Source organism: Manacus candei, unplaced genomic scaffold (genome assembly GCF_025592945.1).
Source record: "Manacus candei isolate 608988 ecotype Guabito, Panama unplaced genomic scaffold, ASM2559294v1 h1tg000056l, whole genome shotgun sequence".
Classification (NCBI taxonomy): Eukaryota; Metazoa; Chordata; class Aves; order Passeriformes; family Pipridae; genus Manacus; species Manacus candei.
The window spans coordinates 7,590,157-7,611,559 of record NW_026138104.1 but is presented as its reverse complement, the minus strand read 5'-3'; the positions used below and the strand labels follow the sequence as shown (position 1 = coordinate 7,611,559).

At 38.6% G+C, this 21,403-nt stretch overlaps 1 protein-coding gene across 5 annotated transcripts in view; it reads left to right on the top strand.

Moving 5' to 3' along the window:
• PRTFDC1 (phosphoribosyl transferase domain containing 1) overlaps positions 1–20,474 on the top strand; it is a 45,214-nt gene extending 24,740 nt beyond the window's left edge. For 2 of the 5 annotated variants that reach the window (XM_051802516.1, XM_051802514.1), the window contains 5 exons: positions 14,513–14,530; positions 15,943–16,025; positions 16,436–16,482; positions 18,455–18,531; positions 19,180–20,473. In XM_051802516.1, the coding sequence (XP_051658476.1) occupies positions 14,513–14,530; positions 15,943–16,025; positions 16,436–16,482; positions 18,455–18,531; positions 19,180–19,227 (273 nt within the window). In that variant the 3' untranslated portion in view covers positions 19,228–20,473. The other 3 variants (XM_051802515.1, XM_051802517.1, XM_051802518.1) reach the window with 3 other exon arrangements.
• The last annotated feature ends 929 nt before the right edge of the window (positions 20,475–21,403 follow it).

Here is a 21,403-nt window from a genome sequence, read left to right as displayed (position 1 = left end):
ATTTTGCATATGTTTCCCTACAGAACTGGCAATGCACCTATTCATCTTAACAATTCTCTTACTCAGGTAGTCCAAATGCTTTCTAAACTTCCAGGCCCAGCTGCCCTTCCCCACCTTCCAATCCCAAATTTTCCTGATTAATGGCTTCAGTTATTAATATTTCTTCCATCCATAATACTTCTAGTGTAATTTGAATTCTGGGGCAAGACATTATTTTTTTCAGGACTTTTGTGTATTTGTGTATGTCCACATGTGCATGAGAGAGAAACAAAGTTTCATCCCATTTAGTTCTGCTCTTGTCCAAAATTAGGTAAATCGTTTTCCTAAAATGAAAATCCTGGGAACCTTTTTCTCATTGGCATGGCTCTCCTGTTCCCAGGTATGGAATGGGACACAAAATTCGGCTGTTGGGAGGCTAAAAAATACTTGGGGAGAAGACTGAACAGCAGCATAGTTTAAGATTGCTGGGTAAGGAGGCTGGGTAGGTGTGAAGGGGCTGGTTGGGGAACAAAGGTGGTTGCTGATCAGGAAGGGAGCCCAGTGCTGGAAGCTGAGTGTGGAGGCTGAAGCAGAGCAGGAAGGGGGAGCTGGGACTGCCAGGGAGGCAGACTTGCTGAAAGGGCACATCTGGCACTGGTTTGTAAGCGTGGCTGTCTGTGACACAGCCGATGTGTGAATAGTGAAATAGCACTTCCACTATCACACGGGAGAATGGGGTTTCCTTGGGACTCGTTTTACTGATCGGAAAGTTGGAATGCAAAGCTTAGGCTCACATGTTCATGCTTTCATGTCTAAAGTTGGATTTGTGAAGGAGTGGCCTTACGTGCACGGATGCCAACTCCTCCATCTGTTGCTGACTTCAGCAGTTAGTGTAAGTATTCAGCACATTTTACTAATCAGCCATTTGTGGGCTGATTCAGAGCCTCCTACAGGCCATGGAAATCTTTCCTTAAAGTGTTTTTAATGCCTCTCTTTAGCTGCTGGCTTTTAAATCTGCTGGCTTTAGGAACCATCCAAAGTCACTGAGTGAATTTGTTAAAAACTTACTGATAGAATTCAAATTCCCTGCTATTGAGTGAGCTGGGTGCTGCTTCTGCCTGCTTGGAGTACTTATTAAGAAAATATTGTAATTATATTGAAAAAGTCATATACCAGGTTAAGTTCCATTAATTTGCTATCATGGAAGGTGTTTTCAGAAAAACCAGCATGAGTTTGGAATATTGTAAGTTCCATTAAGTTTCTGTAAAGTTCAAAAGCATGAATGAATGTAGACGATTTTGGAACCTACAGTCAAAAGATTCTGAGATTTTGATCTTAAAGTACCCTTCATTAAGTAATAATACCTGGAACTTCAGCTAGCCTATGATCTTAGTGAACAACTAAGGTACATTCATGCTTTACTAATTATTGGGAAAAAAGATTACTGAGTGAACATGCTGGTATATAACAATGTTTTTTTCTGAGAAAGCTTAAAAAAAGCAGAGAATTTTAAAAGCTAATTAAAAAGAGGCTGATAGGGATAATGGCTCTTCAGAAGGAAGAATATCTCCTCTGTACTTCTCTACAATATGCTTTTGTTTATAAAAACATTATAAACCTGGGAAAAATATATAATGACGCAAACCATGAAAAAGAGAAATATTATAGAAGAGAGCACACAGACCCAAACTGCTAAAACTGTTACTTAAAGAAAATCATCCCGTTTGAAATTATTCTTCTGTAAAGAAGGTCACAGAGGCAAGAATGAAGTTTCCATGGCATGAATCATTAATAAAGGTACTTGAAGAATGAGTCCTGATATAGCTTAACATTCTAATGCTTTGTAACCATTTCTATGCAGAAAAAAATATAATTTAAAAATCTCTCCTTTAATGATGTAGGTGATGAACATAAAATTCTCAGTACTTGATTTCATAGTTAAGTAGCTCCTTAATTTTCAATTACTTTAAAGCTGAAATGCTCATTTGGGTAAAATTTATCATTAATGTTTGTAAAGACGAATAAATTTTGAAAAGGGGAGATGAATAAATTTTGAAAACGGGAGATAAATAATTACTGTCCAGAAAATTGTTTCAAAGCAAGATGGCAATGAAAATTTATGAAGATGTGGTGAAAGAACAAATAATATAACCCTGTTTCCTATCAAAACTGTAATTATATTGTGTAATACTATAAAAATTCCTAACATATTTTCAAGTATTTGTGACACTTACAGTAGATTTTAAAGCATCTAGAAACTTCAGGAGATTCAGCTGTACCTGAGTTTTGAGTGTCATTGCCATTTATCTTTTATACTTTTATGTGTGTATATTTTTGTCTGAAGAGCTTTGGAGCACGTTCTGTCATTCAAAGTCATCACTGACAGGAATCATTCTGTATATCACTCCATAGGTAAAATATGTCCTGTTACCTTTCAAAAAAGCTTATATACCACTTTGACTTGTCTCCTTGCAACAGAGAAGTTAGGCAAAATCATAAATTTAGAGTTTATATCATTTTGCAATTAAATAGTTCTTACAGTTGTATAATGTATTTGATGTCAAAATTAGATCCATATATTTTTGTTATTGTCACTATTTTTGCATAACATAAAATGTGAACAAAATTAATTATTATTATTTGTTAGGTTAATCAGAACTTGAATTAAAACAAAGTAGTTATACAGTTCATATAATACAATTTTGGAGCCAGGGAATTTCTGATATTCCATCTGTCAGTGCTTATGTTCTTTATGAATTCCTCTTGTTCATAATCTTGTTTATAGCCAGTGGTTTGACATTTTTGGAGAAGTGTAGAAGGTAATAAATAGCAATCAAGAAAAAAGAAAGTAAATGTCTGTATTCTCTTTGCACTTCATTGTGTTTGTTTAAACACTCCATCACCACTCTGATGGTTTCCTGAAATGACTGGTCAGCTTGTACTAAAAAGAAGTTTCACTAGGAAGAAGATATCCTCCATGCAGCACTCCTCACTTCCTTCTGGCAGGGTTTGTGCTATAAAATCTCCAGACTTCCTCTATATGCCTCACCTAAATCAATTTATCCACTGTCTACCATTTTCTTACTCCACTTCTCATTTGAGAGCATGTTCCAGGAACATAATGCAATCTCACTTTCTTTTCTTATGCCTCTCATTTCTTTCATACTTTACTGAACCATTTTCTCTGCATGTCATAGGCTCTAGCAACAGTTCTGAGAGCTGTTTCTCTAGCATTCTCCTAAATATGTTAGCACTTCAGTATTTAGTAAAACATGTGTGGCAGCTGTGTAACACAATGTTTTATTCTCTAGATTAAAATACATATCATACTTACTGTTCCAAGTTTGTTTCTCAGAATTCTCTTGGTTCTATACTTATTTTTCTCTCCTTCAGTATTCACTGTCTTAACTAATGTAGAGATTTCTCTTCCTATTTGTATTCCTTTCCAGAATAATGCCCATAAATTTGCAGAAAAAATAATGGCATTATTTAGAACATTATGTACCTGAGAGACAGTTTCTATGACAGTAAATGTATACAAAATCCACTATATACTTCTGCAATAATCATGTCCCCCACTCACCTCAACATCTTACTGTATTCCTATCAGACATGCAGCCTTGCCTTTTTCATCTTTTCAGAAGTTGATTTTATGTGTCTTGAAGCATTCCACCTCTGCTGAACTGCCATCTTTAGTCACTTCTGTTGTTCTGCATTTTTTCTTAATTAGATTTGATACTGTCTATTCTTCTGACAGTTGCCATCCTTATCTGCTTTTTCCAAAGCAAAAGACACATTTCTTTGCACTTCCTTCTTAGGTAATCTGTTCTACTGCTCATCATTATTTTCTTTTGTTGTTGTTCTGGAGGAGGAAAAAGTATAAAAAAGACTTCCCAGCATTCCCATCCCATTTTTCACATGGGCTCTGCTCAGCCACTGTCTACCTGCTTCTACATCATACGTGTTCATAATTCTGTTTCACCTCTGCCCAGAAAATCCTCATCAAATTCCACATGTCCAGAAGATTGCATTTTTTCCTTCAAGTCAGAAAATGAAGGCAGTGATTCATTCCTGCATTACCTTTAAATTAATTATGGTAGTTTGTTCTACTTATGCACAACAGAAGGAGTGCTGTGAGCATGGCTGCAGGCAGAACACGAGTGTGCACAGCATTTGACACAAAGCTCTCTAAGAACAAAGCATCAGGCCCTCCATTATGTCCCCCACTCTGTTAACTCTTCGAGATTCTGAACCAGTTTTACAGAATTTAAGTAGCTGGAGTCTGTATATGTGGACTCAACACACCAACCAAGTTGCTGCCATCAGCAGCAGACACTAAGCAAAACCAAGTGTCAAAAAAATAATATTTTTGACATACCATATCTGTTCTTTAAGAAATGGCATAAGATGTGGATAAGCCTAGCAGAAAAGATTAAAATCAGGCATACATGACCCTTTCTAGAAAAAGATTAAAAGATTAAAATCAGACATACATGACCCTTTCTAGAACCCCGTAAAAAGTTCCTATTCAGATGTCTCATTTCTCAAAAGTCTTTCTTATTATTTTCTAACATTGTGATGAAGTGTTAATATATGTGGATTTCATTACTGTGTGCATACCATAAAATGATTTCTTATAGCTCCCTTTGGACCTCTTCACTGAAACTCAATTGTTTAACCTTTGTTTGATGAGCATTCTTGAGCTTTGTGGTACTGCTGCTTCAAGCTTAGCTTAAGTTGTCATAAAATGTCTTTAACCAGTAGTACCTGAGGTTTGCCAAATACAATGCTAAGAAAGCAAGTGCTGCAGGTGTGATGAGTAAACTGATAATCCATTAAAAATTCAGTTTGAAGAATCACATCAATTTATGTGTTTCTGCTGATATGCAGTACACATGACAAGGTTTCTTTAGAAGTAATCTAACTGAAAATGCAGACTTCTGAATGGAAATTGAACTCAAGGGAATGAAAATACACTGTACTGAAGCCTTCTGCCTCATCCCCCTAAAAAAATAAAAGAAATAGACATAGGTAAAAAGGAGATGTATCTTTTGCGGGGGGGTGGTGGTGGTTTTGGTTTGGTTTTTTTTACAAGTATGCCTTCATTCATGAAACTGGATGCATAAAAGAACTCACCTTTTCCAGCAACTGTGTATTCATATATATTTTATAAGCTGGTATAACTAACAATATGTTACAAGTACCCTCAAATAGTTTAAGAATAGTTCTATCCAAGAAGGAGAGAGGAATGAACTCAAGCTATCAATGGGAACTTGACGATAAAAGTATTTCCATCAGTCCAAATTTCCATATATTTTCTCCACTTTTAAGATCAGCATTATCACCATACCAGATGATAGGATGAAAGGTCTCTCTAGGCTTGTATCATGCCTTCTGCAGCAGACAACTGAAATTTTATTAGGGAAAGGAGGTATGAAACACAGCAAGAATAGAAGCTTACAAAATCCAGGTTCATTTTGAATACACCCAGTGCTAGAACTGTTATCCACATTTGTGTCAAATCTTTGTACCTCCTGTTACACCTTTAGTCCCACTCCAGAAAGGAGTTTCAAATTTAAGTAGCACACGAAAAAGTTCTTTTTTTGAGATTGCTACCTGCTTACCTTCAGTGAGCTTTAGAAGACTTAGGTACAACTGTCTTTTTGAATTGCTTCCTTAAAAATTTCTGCCAGTCTTGCCACATTAAGGTTAATTTTTTTTCTTTTTCTTTTTTTTTTTTTTTTTTACTTCCCAGTACAGTTATTTGGCCTGATCACAAACAGAGCTTTGTTTAAGAGATTCCTTTATCCTAGGGTCCAAAAGCACTTTATTGGAACTTCTGGGTGATTAGAATGAAGGGTCCGAAATGATCATTTCTTCACTGTACCTACATTGTCTCTTTTGAACTACCAATAGTTTTGATTTACAGACTTGATGGAGAAGTCTCCCTACATCAGGCATGTTTTAGCGATAGTCAACTGTCATCACTGTTGAAATGGTGAACCTAATTTTCTTTTCTGAATTTGAATCAGTTTTTTATCTTTTGCTGTTGCCTTTTTTAATACCTTTGCCTACTGGATTAAGCAGCTTGCCATTATCAAATTTATATTGCCATATGTTTGCATATTTGCCTATCACACATTCATTACTTAAGCTTCTTTTAGATAAACTAATACATTGAGAGCCTGCTGTACAGTACTAGTGTACTGTAGGATGTAAATGAGACAAGGTTTGAAGGCGGAATTAAAAACGGGAAACGAAAAGTAGGCAGTAGATACAGTTGGAAGAAACAAAAGTTCAAGCACACAGATCCTTCTGTTGGTCTGAACAAAATCAGCAAACTTCAAGCTAAGTACAGATTGGGAGAAATTCTTGGTTTTAAGCTAATGTGGTAATCAGACAATTTGAGATAAGAAAAGTGATTGCCCTACTTAATCACCTGCCCTCTGACTAGAGGGGCAGATAAAAATGTTAAGAATTCCTCTGAGCTAAAATAAGAGAGCAAATTATCAGCTGTGGAACACTGATAAATGAGTTGGAGGGCAGCTGCAGTGGAGGATTATAATGTGCTGTAAAGCCAGTATTTTATTCAGTCCATGATTTCAAGTGCATACAGCAGTTCTGAATTTTTGTTCCCAGGCTCAGCTGTTGAAGGTATTTTGTGGTCTCTCTGAGGCTGTGGGCTGAAAGGTCAAAGTTCTTTTGTGAAAAATGTTCTCCCACTGGGAAATGGGCTGTTAATTAAATAAAAGCTATTACTTCCTGCTACAAACCTTACTTCACTGTAAGGTAGTTTTTTCAGGTCTCAAATCATTCTTCTTTTCTCGGTCTTAAGCTCTTTCTGTTCTTAAAAAAAAAAAAAAGTGTGTGCACGATATTCTACTGATTTTATGCTGAAACATTTAAGGAGAAAATACCCTACCTGATTGTCTTGTTATACATGTGAGGGCTGAGTTTGTCCTCTTAGCTGTAGTATTGCATTAAGTACAGTTGTTTGTTTGATTACTTAAGTGTAGTTTCAGCTTTCAAGGAAATACTGCCCCTTTCTAAATTTGCGACTTAGCATTTTACCTTGTTAAAATGTTACATTTTATATTAATTCAAAGACAGCTTTTCCCTCAAACCCTTATTCAGTGCTAACTTCAAAGTACTGCTATTTCATAGCAATTTTTCCTTCCAAATTAGTCTTCTGAACGGAACATAAAATCAAAATCTAGGACAAAAAATGTTATTCTTTTTTTCAGGAAGGTGAAAAATAGTTTCCATAGAACTTAATACTGTCAGGCAGGAGGCATACATGCTCTCATTATTCTGCTTGGTCTTGTTAGCTGACATTATTCCATTTATTACTGACCTGTGGGAAGATAAACAATAGAAATGTATTGACTCAGTGCCCGAGTATTTTTCAGCTTATTACAAGTCAGGGGTTTTCTTACATGTACTGTAAAAACAACCTACTTCCTTGCTGTGTATAAGCTTGTGTGGCTTTAAAAGACAGTAAACTAAAGATTTTCAATTTTTACAGGTTTCCAGTCCATTATTAAAACTTTTAAAATTCAAAGAGATATTGAGGTTTATTATAAGAGTGAAAATATGTCTCTTTAGCATGAGAGACAAATTCACATGCAATGCAGGGATTAGAAATTATTTTCATTTTACATAGTACTAGTAGTGTCAAACCCCCTCTACTTTTTCAAGATGTCCCAAGACATGCTGCTATGAACCATCTTTACTACTGTCTAGAAAAGAATATGAAAGCACGCATTTTATTTTTGTGTAGATCCAGTTCACACCACAATTATTATTTCTGCTCAGTGTAAATGTTCATGTGCAGAGTTGCAAGTTGTGTGCCCTGATCACTCAAAACTGGAGAATTTTAAACTTCACAGCACTCCTTGCATTCAAAACCACAGAGTACAATTTTAGGGCCACTGTAATGTTTTTATAAGTGATCTGGACTCTGAAATGGAGGGTACCTTAAGAAAGTTGGCCAAGGACGCTAATCCAGGAGGGGCTGTGGACTCCCTCAAGGATAGAGGGGCCTTATAGGGAGATCTGGATAGGCTGGAAAGCTGGGCAAAAACCAACCATATGAAATTTAACAAGAGCAAGTGCCAGATTTTCCACCTGGTGCAGGGTAATCCTCTTTGTACGTACAGACCGGGGGATGAGAGGCTCGAGAGCAGTCCCATGGAAAGAGACCTGGAGGTCCTGATCCATGGCAAGTTGAGTATGAGTCAGCAGTGCCCTGGCTGCCAGGAGGGCCAACCTTGTCCTGGGGGCATCAGGCAAAGCATCACCAGCCAGCCAAGGGATGGGATTGTCCCGCTCTGCTCTGCACTGGGGCAGCCTCACCTCAAGCACTGTGTGCAGTTTGGGGCACCTTCATGCAAGAAGGGCCTCAGACTCTCAGTGTCCAGAGGAGGGCAACCAAGTTAGTGGGAGGCCTCAAGGGCAATACTTACGAGGAGAAGCTGAGGTCACTTAGTCCGTTCAACCTGGAGAAGAGAAGGCTGAGTGGTGCCCTCATGGGAGCCTACAACTTCCTCAAGGGGGGCACTGGACAGGGAAGGTGCTGATCTCTCTCTGGTGACCCACAATAGGACATGAGGAAATGGAATGAAGCCATAACTGGGGAGGTTCAGGTTGGACATTAGGAAAAGGTTCTTCACTGAAAGGATGGCTGGCCACTGAAACAGGCTCCCCAGGGAAGGGATCAGGGTCTCAAGAAGCATCTGGTCAATGATCTTAGTCATATGGTTTAATTTTAGATAGTCCTGCAAAGAGCCAGGAATTGGACTTGATCCTTACAAGTCCCTTCCAGCTTGAGATATTCTATGACCCTATATTGCACCAACCTATATCCTGCCAGCTACCTGGTAGAAACAGCTGTAAACACAGAATGATTCACAGTCATCCATATCTATCAGCTCCCAGCCTCCCTCTGATCCATTGACAATGGAAGCTGATGATTCTTTTGCAGTGGCTTGATAGGAAGGTGTTTCATTCTCTGAGAGTTGAGCCAGCATCCCTTCTTTATTTGGACTATATGTGAAATCTTTCCAGGACATATTTTAAAAAACTACCTGTACTGTGTCTCAGTGTAAGATATATGAGCACCATTTTTAGATTTCTGGATGTGCTTCAGAGATTGTATTGGTGCAAATGGCTCTACTCAGAAATTAAGCCATCTTCGGTCTAATCAAAATGTCAGTAAATGTTCCTGTTTCCTGTTCTCTGAGTTTCAAAAGTAGACAGAATCCAGAATACCAGATTGCTTTTATTTTCATGTGGTTTCCTTCTTTGCAGTTGTCTCGGGTATATCTGAAAGGACAAAAGTCTCAGTCTATGTGGTACAGGAGCTTCAAACACAAATACTTGAGAAAAGGTCTTTTCTTCAGCATCCTTTAGATTCCTATAATTTGTCCAGTTATCATTTACTGCTGTAGCACCACAAGCTGATGAGTTTTACTGGTCTCCTGTGCACCAGCTCACAGGTGGATTTCTCAGTGAAGCTGAATAAGGTCTTTCAAGTAACTGACCTTTCACAGGAGATGCTGGATGCAGCCAGCTCTACATTTAGCATGATGGTGACATTCCTGATGATGTACTGATCTGTTGTATCTATTGCATTCTTCTTTTATCCTCTGCTGTTCATCTGATCAAGGATAAGCTAATGTGTTTCAACCAGTTTTAGGTAGACATCACCACTATCTAGTCTTGGTTACTGTGTATCAGAACATTTCTCTGCAGTTTGTAGTTTGTTCCTCTGCTGCTCTGCTATGCTATCGCTTTTCTGGAATATTCTATCAGTAGCCTGCTTCAACAGTAGAAGGGTAGGGGATAGGCAGCCATACAGTTTCCCAGAACATCACATTGTTTTGTGGGAGATGGTTTCTGATACCAGAGGATGGCAAACCACTTTGAATGCCTTCAGTCATAAGCAGCAGTTAATGACTGAAAAGTATGATGACTTTAGACTCAGTAACTCTGCATAATCAAAACAGAGATTAAAGTATCACTCTGAACAGTTAGGATGCCTGCTTATTTGTAGTTACAAAATGTTTTCATATCTAAATGTTTTGTGGTGGCTTTTCCACTACAAAGTCCTTACATACAGGATTTCTCTATAGCACTGAAAATCCTCATTGGTGTTTTTTGGAAGTAATGAGAATGTGCTTAATAAAAAAAAAAAATCTGTGTTTTCTGGCCCAGACAACTGGTATTTTCAAAGGACCAAATTTCCCAATGTATATAATTTGTAACAATTGGACTCCTTAACTCTATGGAGAAGAGGCAGGAATAATGGAATGTTGGTCAGACAATTTCAGGGTCCACCAAAATCCTTCCTTCTCAAGTTAGGCAATAAATACAAGATCTTACACTTCAGCTGAAGTCACGTGCAGGTGACTATCACTCTTGTGGCCAGACAAACCCTTCAGGCATGTCTGGATCCACATTAATCCTCTTTCCTTCATATGAGTCATTTGTGATAAGGAAACGTAGACAAGATTAAATTTCTATTAGATGGATGTATAACTGCTTGGAAAGCTGTTCTTAAGAAACAGTTAATTATGCTTCACTGTCTGACTAGGTGCATTAAAGCATGTTCTCCAGGGACTGTATAATATTTAGTTCCTGACTGAAAGATGGAATTAGCATTTGCTGCTAGTCATACTACCTGGAAAAATACTACCTGGAAAAATACTACAAGATATTAAGATCTTAAGCAATTATTTTAAGAATTTGGTTGAAAGAATGACATGTAATGACAATAAAGATGAACACTAACTTCTGTGTTTGTACAGAAGTAATGTTTTGCATAAACGCAAGTGAGGGAGGACTGACTCAGCAGCAGTTCTGAACTGGAGACAATAGGTGGATCACAAGTTGCACATGAGACACCAGTGTATCTTTATAAAGGATGTAACTGTTGTACTGGAATATATAGAAAGGAAGATTATTTGTAAAGCATACAAAATGGTTCTTTTATTCCTCTCGGCACTGGAAAAGGCTTCTTTCTGGTTTGGGACACCACAACTGGAGAAGGATTCTGACGAGTTGGATAGGTTCCAGAGGAGAACAAAAGAGTGATCAGAAAGCTAGGAAATATAACTTGTGAGAAGATGTTGAATAAATAGGGGTTATTTAATCTGAAGAAGATGAAACTGGGGAAATACGTCTTTCTCCAAATATAGAAGAAAAAAAAAGAGAAGAAAATAAAGCTTTTTCTATGTCCACTGCAAAACAAGTTCAGGCCAAATATCAATAGAAGTTTTCTAACTGTACGTTTGTTCTTAGATAATGAGGCATTGAGACACATTGCCTGGGGAAGATCTGAAGTCCTCATCATGTTCTAGAACAGGTAAATCAGATATCTGTGAGGGATAGTTTAAAGTTGATTCTTTGGACCAACAGAATAGTCTTGATGACTTTCACGGTCTCTTCAGCCCCATGATTTTTTTTTTCTCACAAGTTAAATAGTAAGGTCTGCTTCTCCCCATTGGTTAATCCCAATTCCATGGCCAGGGAGGCTGTTGTCCCTTCATTCTGTCCAATTTTGTCATTACCACTTGCAAGCAATCAAGAGAATCCTTATTTCTGATCTTGACAGAATAGCTGAAGCAACAGTGGTAGCAAAGAAACCCATTTGTCAATCGATGAAATGTCTCAGGACTGTGCTTTTCTTTCAGTCTGTCACAGCCTCGTGTGCACTAATAGGCCTTTAATGGCCATGACCTGTGTCTCTTGGGGCCCCCACCCACACCTGTGGGCACAGGATCCGCAGTTCAGCTCAGCCCTGGACCAGACCTGAGCTCTGCTGTGTTGGTGTCGACCTTCAGCTCAGCTGCAGCCATGCCTGTATGTTACTGCAAACATTGATCCAGACTCTGACTTGTAGACTGACTTCATCAAACTTGTCTCATCGCTGTGGACCTGCCTGCAGTTCAGTGGGCTGTGTTTCATCATGGTTACTCTCACTGGACCTGATCCCAACAGGGATTGACATCCCAGCTTGGCCTCACATCTGCCTCATCACCATGAACTCACCTGATGATATCCACTCTTGGTTGAACAAGTCTCAGGTCTGCCTGCTCTCCTCGCTGGGGCTCCGTGGGCTGAGCCTGGGCTGGTGAGGGCCCTGCAGTGCCAGCTGTGTTACTGCCCTGAGCTCGTGGCTCCCCTTCGCTCCGGGAGTGAGCAGCCTGACACTGCTAAGGCAGGACTGTGCAGCCCTCTGCTGTGTCAAATTTGGGGTCCCATTTCGTGCCATAGCTACTGGATAGGTCTTGTCACTAGAAGGTCTGTGCTTTTCTGTTGGGAGTAAAGTTCTTGCCAGCAGTGTGAAGAGCAGTAAGAGATGCACAGAATGAGTCAGGATGTCAGGCTGAGGGAAGGTCAGCCTCTCTTACCTTGCAACTCACAGTCATCCTGAACTGCTTTCCTGGTACTGAAGGAGTTCATTTCCATCTTTAGTTCTGGTGAGATTCTTTCCTTATCAACTCTTCTGCTCTCTCCCTGTATCATATATATCATATATGTGTGTGTGTGTGTGTGTGTGTGTATATAAACACATAAATATTTACATATATCACCACCAGCTGCTCAGATTCCCTGGGGATGGTTAGACCATTACTGCCACATGTAATCTTCAGGTGTCCACTGACTGAATCAGGTGATTTGCTTATGCCCCAAACCCAGGTGTCCTGATCTAGTCTTTGGAACTGTTTTTCCTAGTTATGACTTCATCCAGGAAGCCAGATGAGAGCCAAACCATTTTTGGATCCAAATGGCTTCCTTCAAGAAAATGTGTTCCTGCACACCTGTCATAAGCTTCTCCTGAACATGTTTTTGGTCTCTTCATCTTATCTAAACGACTGACATACTTCTTTCTTGAAGGAGTTTCTAGAGGCAGGGCATCTTTGGACTTTTGTTGTTAAGAGGCCTTTGACTTTTTACCTCCACAGGACTAGGTGTTTCAGATACAGAGTTGTTTGTGTCAGCAGCTGAGAGGTTGAAAGTCAGGAGTGCCAAGCAGGATAACCACCAGTGAAACCTGTTATGAAAACACCAAAAAGGAGCCACCCTCCAAGATTAATACACATTCCAGCAGAGCTCAGTCTAAATTAGTGGCTTTCTTTAGTGATATCTCCATTGCTGACATCTGCTCAACCACTACTGGGAGTTCCCTCCACACCTTTACCATGTGTTTTACCATTTCAGAAGCATCCAGGTATAATAGTGTGTGGTAACATGTTTCTGCAGTGGTTGATGCATGAAGCATGCTGTGTCTCCCTACCAAGCACTGTGAGTGTTAGGAGGAGCTGCAGTGTGAATATAAATATGGATAATCTATATTAATAATTTCTCTTTTGAAGGTTAAAAATTATTTACATATCAATTAATGAAAGTGTCAAAGGTGTGCTGTTTGTCAGCATGCTCCCTTCACACACTCCTCCATGCGTTTGAGTCTTTCTCAGAACTCTCAACCTTGGGATTCTATGATGGAAAAGGAAGTTAGACAGTCTCCACGTTATGGGTGTAGCAAAGCCAACAAGGTTGATAGAAAGGAAGCAGAGTGTAAGCTAGTCTGGTGAATACCGCATGGATACGAAACTGGTCTTGAGGTTTTGCAGAACATAGAGCGTGAACACGTGTGTAAGATGTATACATTGATAGATAGATAAAGGTATTTGTGAAATAACTTTCTTCTTGCTACTGCAGGTTTCACTTCAGACAGTAGAGCTTAATGCAAGATTGTAAGAACTTTTGAACATGCCTATGATAATGCTTACTAATAAATACATTTTTATTTCTTCTAATAAGGACATTGCGTCTTATTACTGCTTTTAATAGAAGAATAGAAGTCTCCTTAGATACTATGATTCCTGGAACAGTGATGAACCATTTCATCAAAAAGATTAGCCTGTGTGATGACGCTGTCATAAAGCCTGACATCACTGCTCTTGGCTGGATCACTCCCCTTCTCTTCAAATAATACTAATTTCAGCAGCAGTATTTGAAGAGAAAGAGGGTGCTTCCCAGCGTGAGATTGGGTGGTGCAACCTAGCCTGTAATCCTTTACTGTGAGGTTGCTGGGGCGTGGGTGGAGGGAGGAAGAGCATCTATTTCAGAGAAAGAATATTATTGCTGTAGTCTCATATTAACATTGGAAATAATATTTTAGTGAACTGTAGGGTACACTGTAGTACATGGCTAGAGACACTGGAATGAAGTGAAGCTCATTCCATTTGGATTTCTTCCATCTAATTTTATTTTCCAAAGCTACATTCGTTCTTGGACAAAGAGGATAATCTAGACAGAGCTGAATTAAGTTGTAGCCCCTGACTGCAGGGCTTGCTCTTATGGCTGGCTCTTTTTCAGGGCACAAAAATGAAACAGGAAACTCCTTGTGTCCTGCTGTGTTGTACATATGCACATGAATCTGTCTTCATTTCACTTTTTCAAGTATTTGTTTCTTTTAGTATGTGAATATTGTGTAATTGTATTACTTCTTGTTTGTTTCTTCCAGAATGTTCTAATTGTGGAGGTAAGCTTGGTGCTTATGTCATATTTTACTTAGATAGAGTCACACAGTCGAGTCATGTCAGGGTGTTCAGTTTCTAAAGCCTGTCTGTGGTTACACTTCTTTAGCTGGGAGGTGGTGAAGAGGGAGAGGGGTTGATTTGCTTAATGGCCTCTCAGTCTTTTTGCAATTGCATGAGGGATCAAACTGCATTGCTGTCACTCTAATTAGTGCTCGGCCTTGTGATACCCAGAAGTCTTTGTTTCTGCATCATTTGATTTGTTCTTTCTGTGGTTTCATCTGCTCATATTCTGCAAGTTGTTCTGTTCCTTGGAGGACAATGAATCAACTGCAGTGATGCCCTGCACTTCTCAGGTGCATGACTTTGAAATAGTAACCCTGAACATGCTTTACAGCTTCAGGGTTGTTCACAGGCTGGTTGGGAGTGTCAGTCCCATCCCCAGCTCCTGCATCCAACTCTCCATCCAGCAGTGTCCCCTGGGGAACTGCCCATCACAGAGCTGTTGTGGGTCAACAACAGTGTTCAGTTGTAGAGGAAAGAATGTATCACCTCATTGGTGCTTCAAATTAATATAAGGGATTCTCTTTGAAAATGTTGAATAAGCAACTGGTACAGTTAGAGAGCAGATCAGGATCTGCCTGGCATTTCAGACCCAGTCTGTGGGATGTAAGCTGGAGAGTGTAATGAAGGAACTGTATAATGTTGGAATGTCTTCTCTTAGCAAAGGGTGGGAAAAAAGTCATCAGCCACAGGGATGGCTGGTTACCTGAACAGCTGACAGGAGCTCTATATTTGTTAATTCTAGCTACTGTAACAGAAATTAAAAATGTCCAAAGAAAATTTTGTTAATGCTATTAGACAGCTGGGGAGCAGAGGCAAGGCGTTGATAATGAAAAATCCACACCCACAGAGCTCAGGAACAACAGCTGCTCTCCATGTCCTGGTCGGTTTTGTAGCCAGGTACCTACTGATCTCATTGAGATGATGTTGGGTACGGCAGCTCTGGAGAAACCACATTTGTACTGGACTAAGAGAACAACAAATAGGGTAGATTTAGTCCTGACATGGAGACATGTTGACATACTGTGATCTTAATATGAAAAGTCTAGTCCCTGCATCCTTACAGCCCCCAGTAAAGTCATCTCCAGTCCCATGTTACATCCCAAATACTTGCAACATAGCTGTTTTCAAGAGGAAGTGGACAGTCCTTGAACTGATTATTTTATGAATAGAAAGTGCTTGCTTCGAGGAGTGTAAGGTCAGTTATAACCTTTTTTGGATGTGGCTTACAATGCACTGGGAAAAATAAATCATCTCCACAAAATAAGAAGGTGGAACTGCTCAGTCATTGTCCAGATTTCCTCTTTTCAGCTTTTCTTTGTGTTTTACTTGCTCTATTTTTCATATTTTTAAGGATATTGTTGGAACTGGAAGGACCATGAAGGTTCTGCTTAATACTATAGAAAAATACAAGCCAAAAATGATTAAAGTGGCAAGGTGAGTAGAACAATCACAAAATAGTAATTAATTAGTCTAGTCCAACCTGTTTTCAGTGGAGGTTCCCATTCTGAGATCCTGCTTTAATTCGCTGCTGCACTCTTGCATGGGGAGCTGTGCAGAGGAGCTGCTTGAGTCACTAAGGGGAGGGTGGAGGAAAGGAGAGGAAATGCTTTTGTATTGTTCTGCAGTGACAATGACCCTCTAGCCATTTCAAGGCTGGCACTGATGGACTTGGAAGGGGAACACACCCACCTCTTCCCTGCCCTCAGGACGTTGTCAGGAAGGGAGGCAGAACGAGAGCAGGGATTCACATGGCTCAGAAGTTTTTTGATAAAGGCAAGAGTTTTTATGCATGTTATTCAGTGACATATCTAGATTTAAACAGTTTATTTTATTTTTAATTACAGTTTGTTGGTGAAAAGAACATCTCGGCCTGATGGGTACAGACCAGATTGTAAGTGTTGTTGTAAAAATCTGCACATGACAGTAAAAGAAGTTACCACTCCTCTTATCGCTTACCTTTCATATCATTCTGTGGACTGCTAGAAGCATTGAAAAGTATCAGTTGTCAATGGGACTACAGGATTCAATGGAAGGATTTGTATAATTGTGGTTTGGAAAGCCTAGCCTCCTTATGTTTTCTGTGGAGTACTAACTTTATAGGGAAATTTAGAAGGGTTTTATTTTATCCATGAAAGGCGAGTGTTTTATCGTCTGTCTCTGACAAACTATATAGAAGAGAACGTGCATTTCTTCTTTTTCCTTCTTCATTGCATCTCTTTGGAGGAGCTGCAGGATTCCATCTGAACATGAAAGATGTTTTATTATATAGGTATTTGCAAGTTTTACATTTTTTTAATCAGAGTAACACTTCTAATTAATTTTTTGAAAAGTATTTTTTTAAAGGTTAACTACTGTTATTATAATTAAATCCCACCCCTCAAAAAGCAAAAGATAAACTGGGCTTTTTAAACTTCCTCCTGCTGCTCTGTTCGTGTCATACCAGCACCACTTCTCTCTGAATTACTGGTCCTTATACTATACTATGATGAAAGCATAAATGGAGCTATACCAACCTATTGTAATTTTAGACTTATTTAGAATAAATGATGTAATAAGAGGTATGTGGCTAAATACAGAAGGAATAGAGACATCTAGAAGAGACCAACCAGTATTTACTACTGAAGAAGGCTCTGGTCAGCTGAGTTGGAGAGGAGGGTAAAAGGAGAGTAGGCAGGTGAGTACCAGGAGGCAGCATGAAGGGTCTTGAATTGGGATGTGGGAGAGAGGGAAACTTCATGAAGCAAAAGTTACTTAAATGTTGAGCATAGCCCTGAAGTTCTGGCCCAGTAGTACGAACTATGACCCAAACATTTTGTTGTACAACTTTTTATACAGTGGAGTGGTATTTTTAACATTCAGAATTTAATTCAGTAAATTAAAGTATATATTTGACTGGATTCACTGATGATAAACATATAAAAATGCAATAAAATTACTTCATGAAGGGTAGCATGTATTAACTTAACTTGTAAAATGAAACAGGTTTGATCCTTGTTTATTCAAACTGTGATGAATTTTATTAAGCATCAGAGATCTTTTTGTAAATCACTGATAGTGCTGTCTCATTTCCTCACCCAAATTTACAATTCCAAAGTGTCTATTACCCCCATTTTTTCCCAACTGAATAAATTCCTTACTTGAATAGCTGTAAAATTTTTTGTGCGGACCTATTTTTGTGTCTCTAAGATTGGGTTTTTCTCTAGCTACTTAGTGAACAATTTGGAAAGAGTCTAACTTGTTGTATATAGTGCTGATACTGCACAGACCTTCACAGTTAAAAAGATGCATGCCTGTGCTTAGCTTCAGATGTATGACATGTATAATTCATCTACACTGCATACATTTACTTTGTTGACCATGTTCATGAATCTTCATAAGGTTGGGGCTTTAATTTAAGAAGCATTTGAAATGTTTTGGTAGCATAATACACAAAATAGTTTTTGCTATTCTCAGCAGAACAATATCTAGATCTCTGAAAGTTACTTCTGGTTTAAAATCATACATTTTTGTGTCATTACTGTGATACTGGACAGTTGCCATCACACACATATACCAACAGAGCTTCCAAACACAAGCAGAATTTTCCAGCTCTGATTCTTGCTTCCTTCCACAATGTGCCAGTGATAATTGTGCACAACTCTCCTACTCTCCCCTGACTATGCACATCCCTGTCACAAATAGTCTATGACTGGGAACTGGTTATGGGGCTGCTGCTGACCTTGATGTCTCAGAGTCAAAAGTAGCATAACCTCAAGTGACTACATATATGTAGAGTTTGCTCATTGAGAACCAACACATGAATTAAGGGCTTATAATTGCCACTGATCTTGTATTGATGGTGTTTGTTATTTGTCTCAACACAGATTACGGATTTGAAATTCCAGATTTATTTGTGGTAGGTTATGCCTTAGACTACAACGAGCACTTCAGAGATCTAAACGTAAGTTTCTTATAAAAAAAGTTGTTTAAAAAGTCACTGGTTTACTTTTCCCATATTTATTCCCATAAATACCCCATCATTTACCTCCTCCTTTCAGCTCTGAGGAGGTATGTCTTTGACGTGGTTGGGATTTGGGATCCTTTGAGTAAGTGCAGAATTCCCTGCAAAGCCTCAAATAATACAAAGGAGTCCCTGCTCAGCACTGAGAAAGTTCCTTCCCATCTCTTCCCCCTAAGAGCAGAAGTCATACCTCTGCTATAATTCCATCTTAGGTGAGCCTAGGACTTCTCAGGTCCACCATTCCCAGTATGTGCAGAGACAGCTGTAGAAGTGAAACAGCCCCAGGTCAGACGGGTTGTCTGAATGCTGTGTTGCCTGCCCCTTTTCTCAGAGAGGTGAGGATGGAACAAAGGTGCAAACCTTGCCTTTGCTTCTTGTGGTACTCCCACGAGGGACCTCAAAGCTGGGAATTCCAAGTGGAAAAACTTGCTGTAGCTAGAAAGTGAAATCAGAATTCATTTCCAGATCTCTGGAAAGAGTAATTGTAAGATCACTAGATTGGCCAAGCCAAAGTATTTCTGAAGAATTAATTTATAATCAATAATGTAACCAACTATGCTTTTGCAATCACTGTTCTATTTTTTTCAGCATATATGTGTTATCAACGATCATGGCAAAGCGAAATACAGAGTCTGAAGCAGTGACATCCACACCTGAATATTTGAGTGAAGCAGGAATTTGACTACACTCCCTCAAGCATCTCCCAGAAGAGGGATTCAACCGACTCGTGTGTCTTTCAACTCAGTATAATAAGGGGTTTACTCTAGAGATACTGATTAATATTTACAGAAGTGAGAGCTCTTATCTAAGCTGTGAAGTATAGGGCTTTTAAAGTTACTACCTTTTTTAAGTATTAAAATTATCACATAAGATGCCTTTTGACTAATAACTTGTCTGCCTCAGGTCTCATTGTGAATGCATCTTTTTGTTCACTCCATCATTCCACCCGTCACAATTCACGTACTTCATGGCATTGCATAACATAGTTCAACAGTGCCATTCTGTCCATGAAGATTATTTTAGAGGATATTACTGACTTCATCATCCCTTTAGTCTTGGTCCGATATGCTGCTGCTAAATTGAAAGCATTATTTTGATTTAATTCCACAATTCAGAAGTTTCAGCTGAAGCTCTGTTGTGTTGTGGTTCATTAATGCCTCTTCCAAACAAAGTTGTAGCTCTCAGAATGCACTGAATTAGAGTGTAGGTCAAAATGAACCCTTGCAATACACTGTTGATCTGAAATTGGAAGATATCTGGTTCTGGTATGTCATGTAGCCATGGATCTAACCTGTTTAATGTGCTGAAATTTAATCAAGACAAAGCAATGCCAGGCAGGTTTGAATTTCTGCGTGGTATCCCTTGCTCCTATAGGACGCAAACAAGTATAAAAATTAACAGTATCCTCTGAGGTTTAATTCTTAATTAAACCTCATTAAGCGCAGAAGTTTACTTCTAGTCAGACAGTTATTCAGTTATGATTTGATTTTTGTAGCATGTCCAAGTTGAGACTTTTTGTAACCTTTTGTTGTCTTCGAGAATAGAGATCTGACAATGCTGGAGAAGACTTGTATAGAAAAAAAAGAAAATAAATGTAGAGGAAAACATAGAAAACCAGGTAATGCATGAGTGCTGTAGACTCTAGGGATTCCTTCCTTTCTTTATACATCATGTTTGAAGAAGTTTGTGAATTTACACACTACATTAACTGCAAGATGTGTAATTCCATATTGAATGTAACTGTTCTTAACTTCCTGAGGGAAACCAATGCAAATAAGGGGCTGTGTATCAGTAGCTTTGCTCTGAAATGTGAGAGGCAGATTGTTATTAGCTGCTATAAACTAATAAAGAAACATTAAGAACACTTGTTACATTGCACAGTTGTTTTTTTTTTCCGTTTCAGTATATTTCACACATCCCATAAAACTTTTAAAAAATATGCATTTAACTGGTAATATAAACATACCTTATGTATGTATCCTGTGACTCATAACCTATTGTTATTTGATAAAATCCATGATGTTAAAGGAACAAAAAAGATCAAAGAATTATTGTGATTGCTAGAGAAATGCTTTAGCCCTCTCTTACCTACTCCTTTAACCTATATTATAGAAGAATTCTGTTGAAAAGCTTTCCCTTAGAGTAACTTTCTTCTGTTTTAGAGAAGAATGCATACCCATACAGCCCCTGGAAGAAGCTGCTGAAGAGTATCATCTCTTTTTCTTTTATGAGAGTGTTAAAGTTTTTTTTAATGTTTCTGACTTCTATGGATTTTTTAGTAATGGCACATTGTGTAAACTGACATGCTTAGGTTTAGTCCAGGACATGCATTAGGTTATTGCCTCTTTTTCCTCTCTTCTTAAAATGTCACAATCCAGTTTGCCTTGCTACAATGATCAGTCTTCAGCAACAATAACCACAAAAATGTAGGAAGTGAATTTGTGTAAAATTAGTGTGAAAATATGAAGTACTTTGTGAAAATATGAAGTACTTTAGATGCACATAAGTCAGACAGTGTTAAAATTGTTTAATTGGAAGACTGATATTATTAAAATCTACATAATTAATAGAAAAGATCAGATTTCTAGAAAATACAAGAACTGGAATGTTTCTTCAAATTAATACCATTTCTTCCTGTCATCATATTTTTAACATTGTGAAAAAGCACCATACAGATTTCACTAGTGAATTTGCATGTGCAGTTCTACTGTGAATAAAGGGAGTTTTCTATTCTAATGTGATATTTCAATTTTGTACCTTCATATGTCTGAACATGTCCAGGTGTCTCAGCTGCCATCGACATTACTCTTTG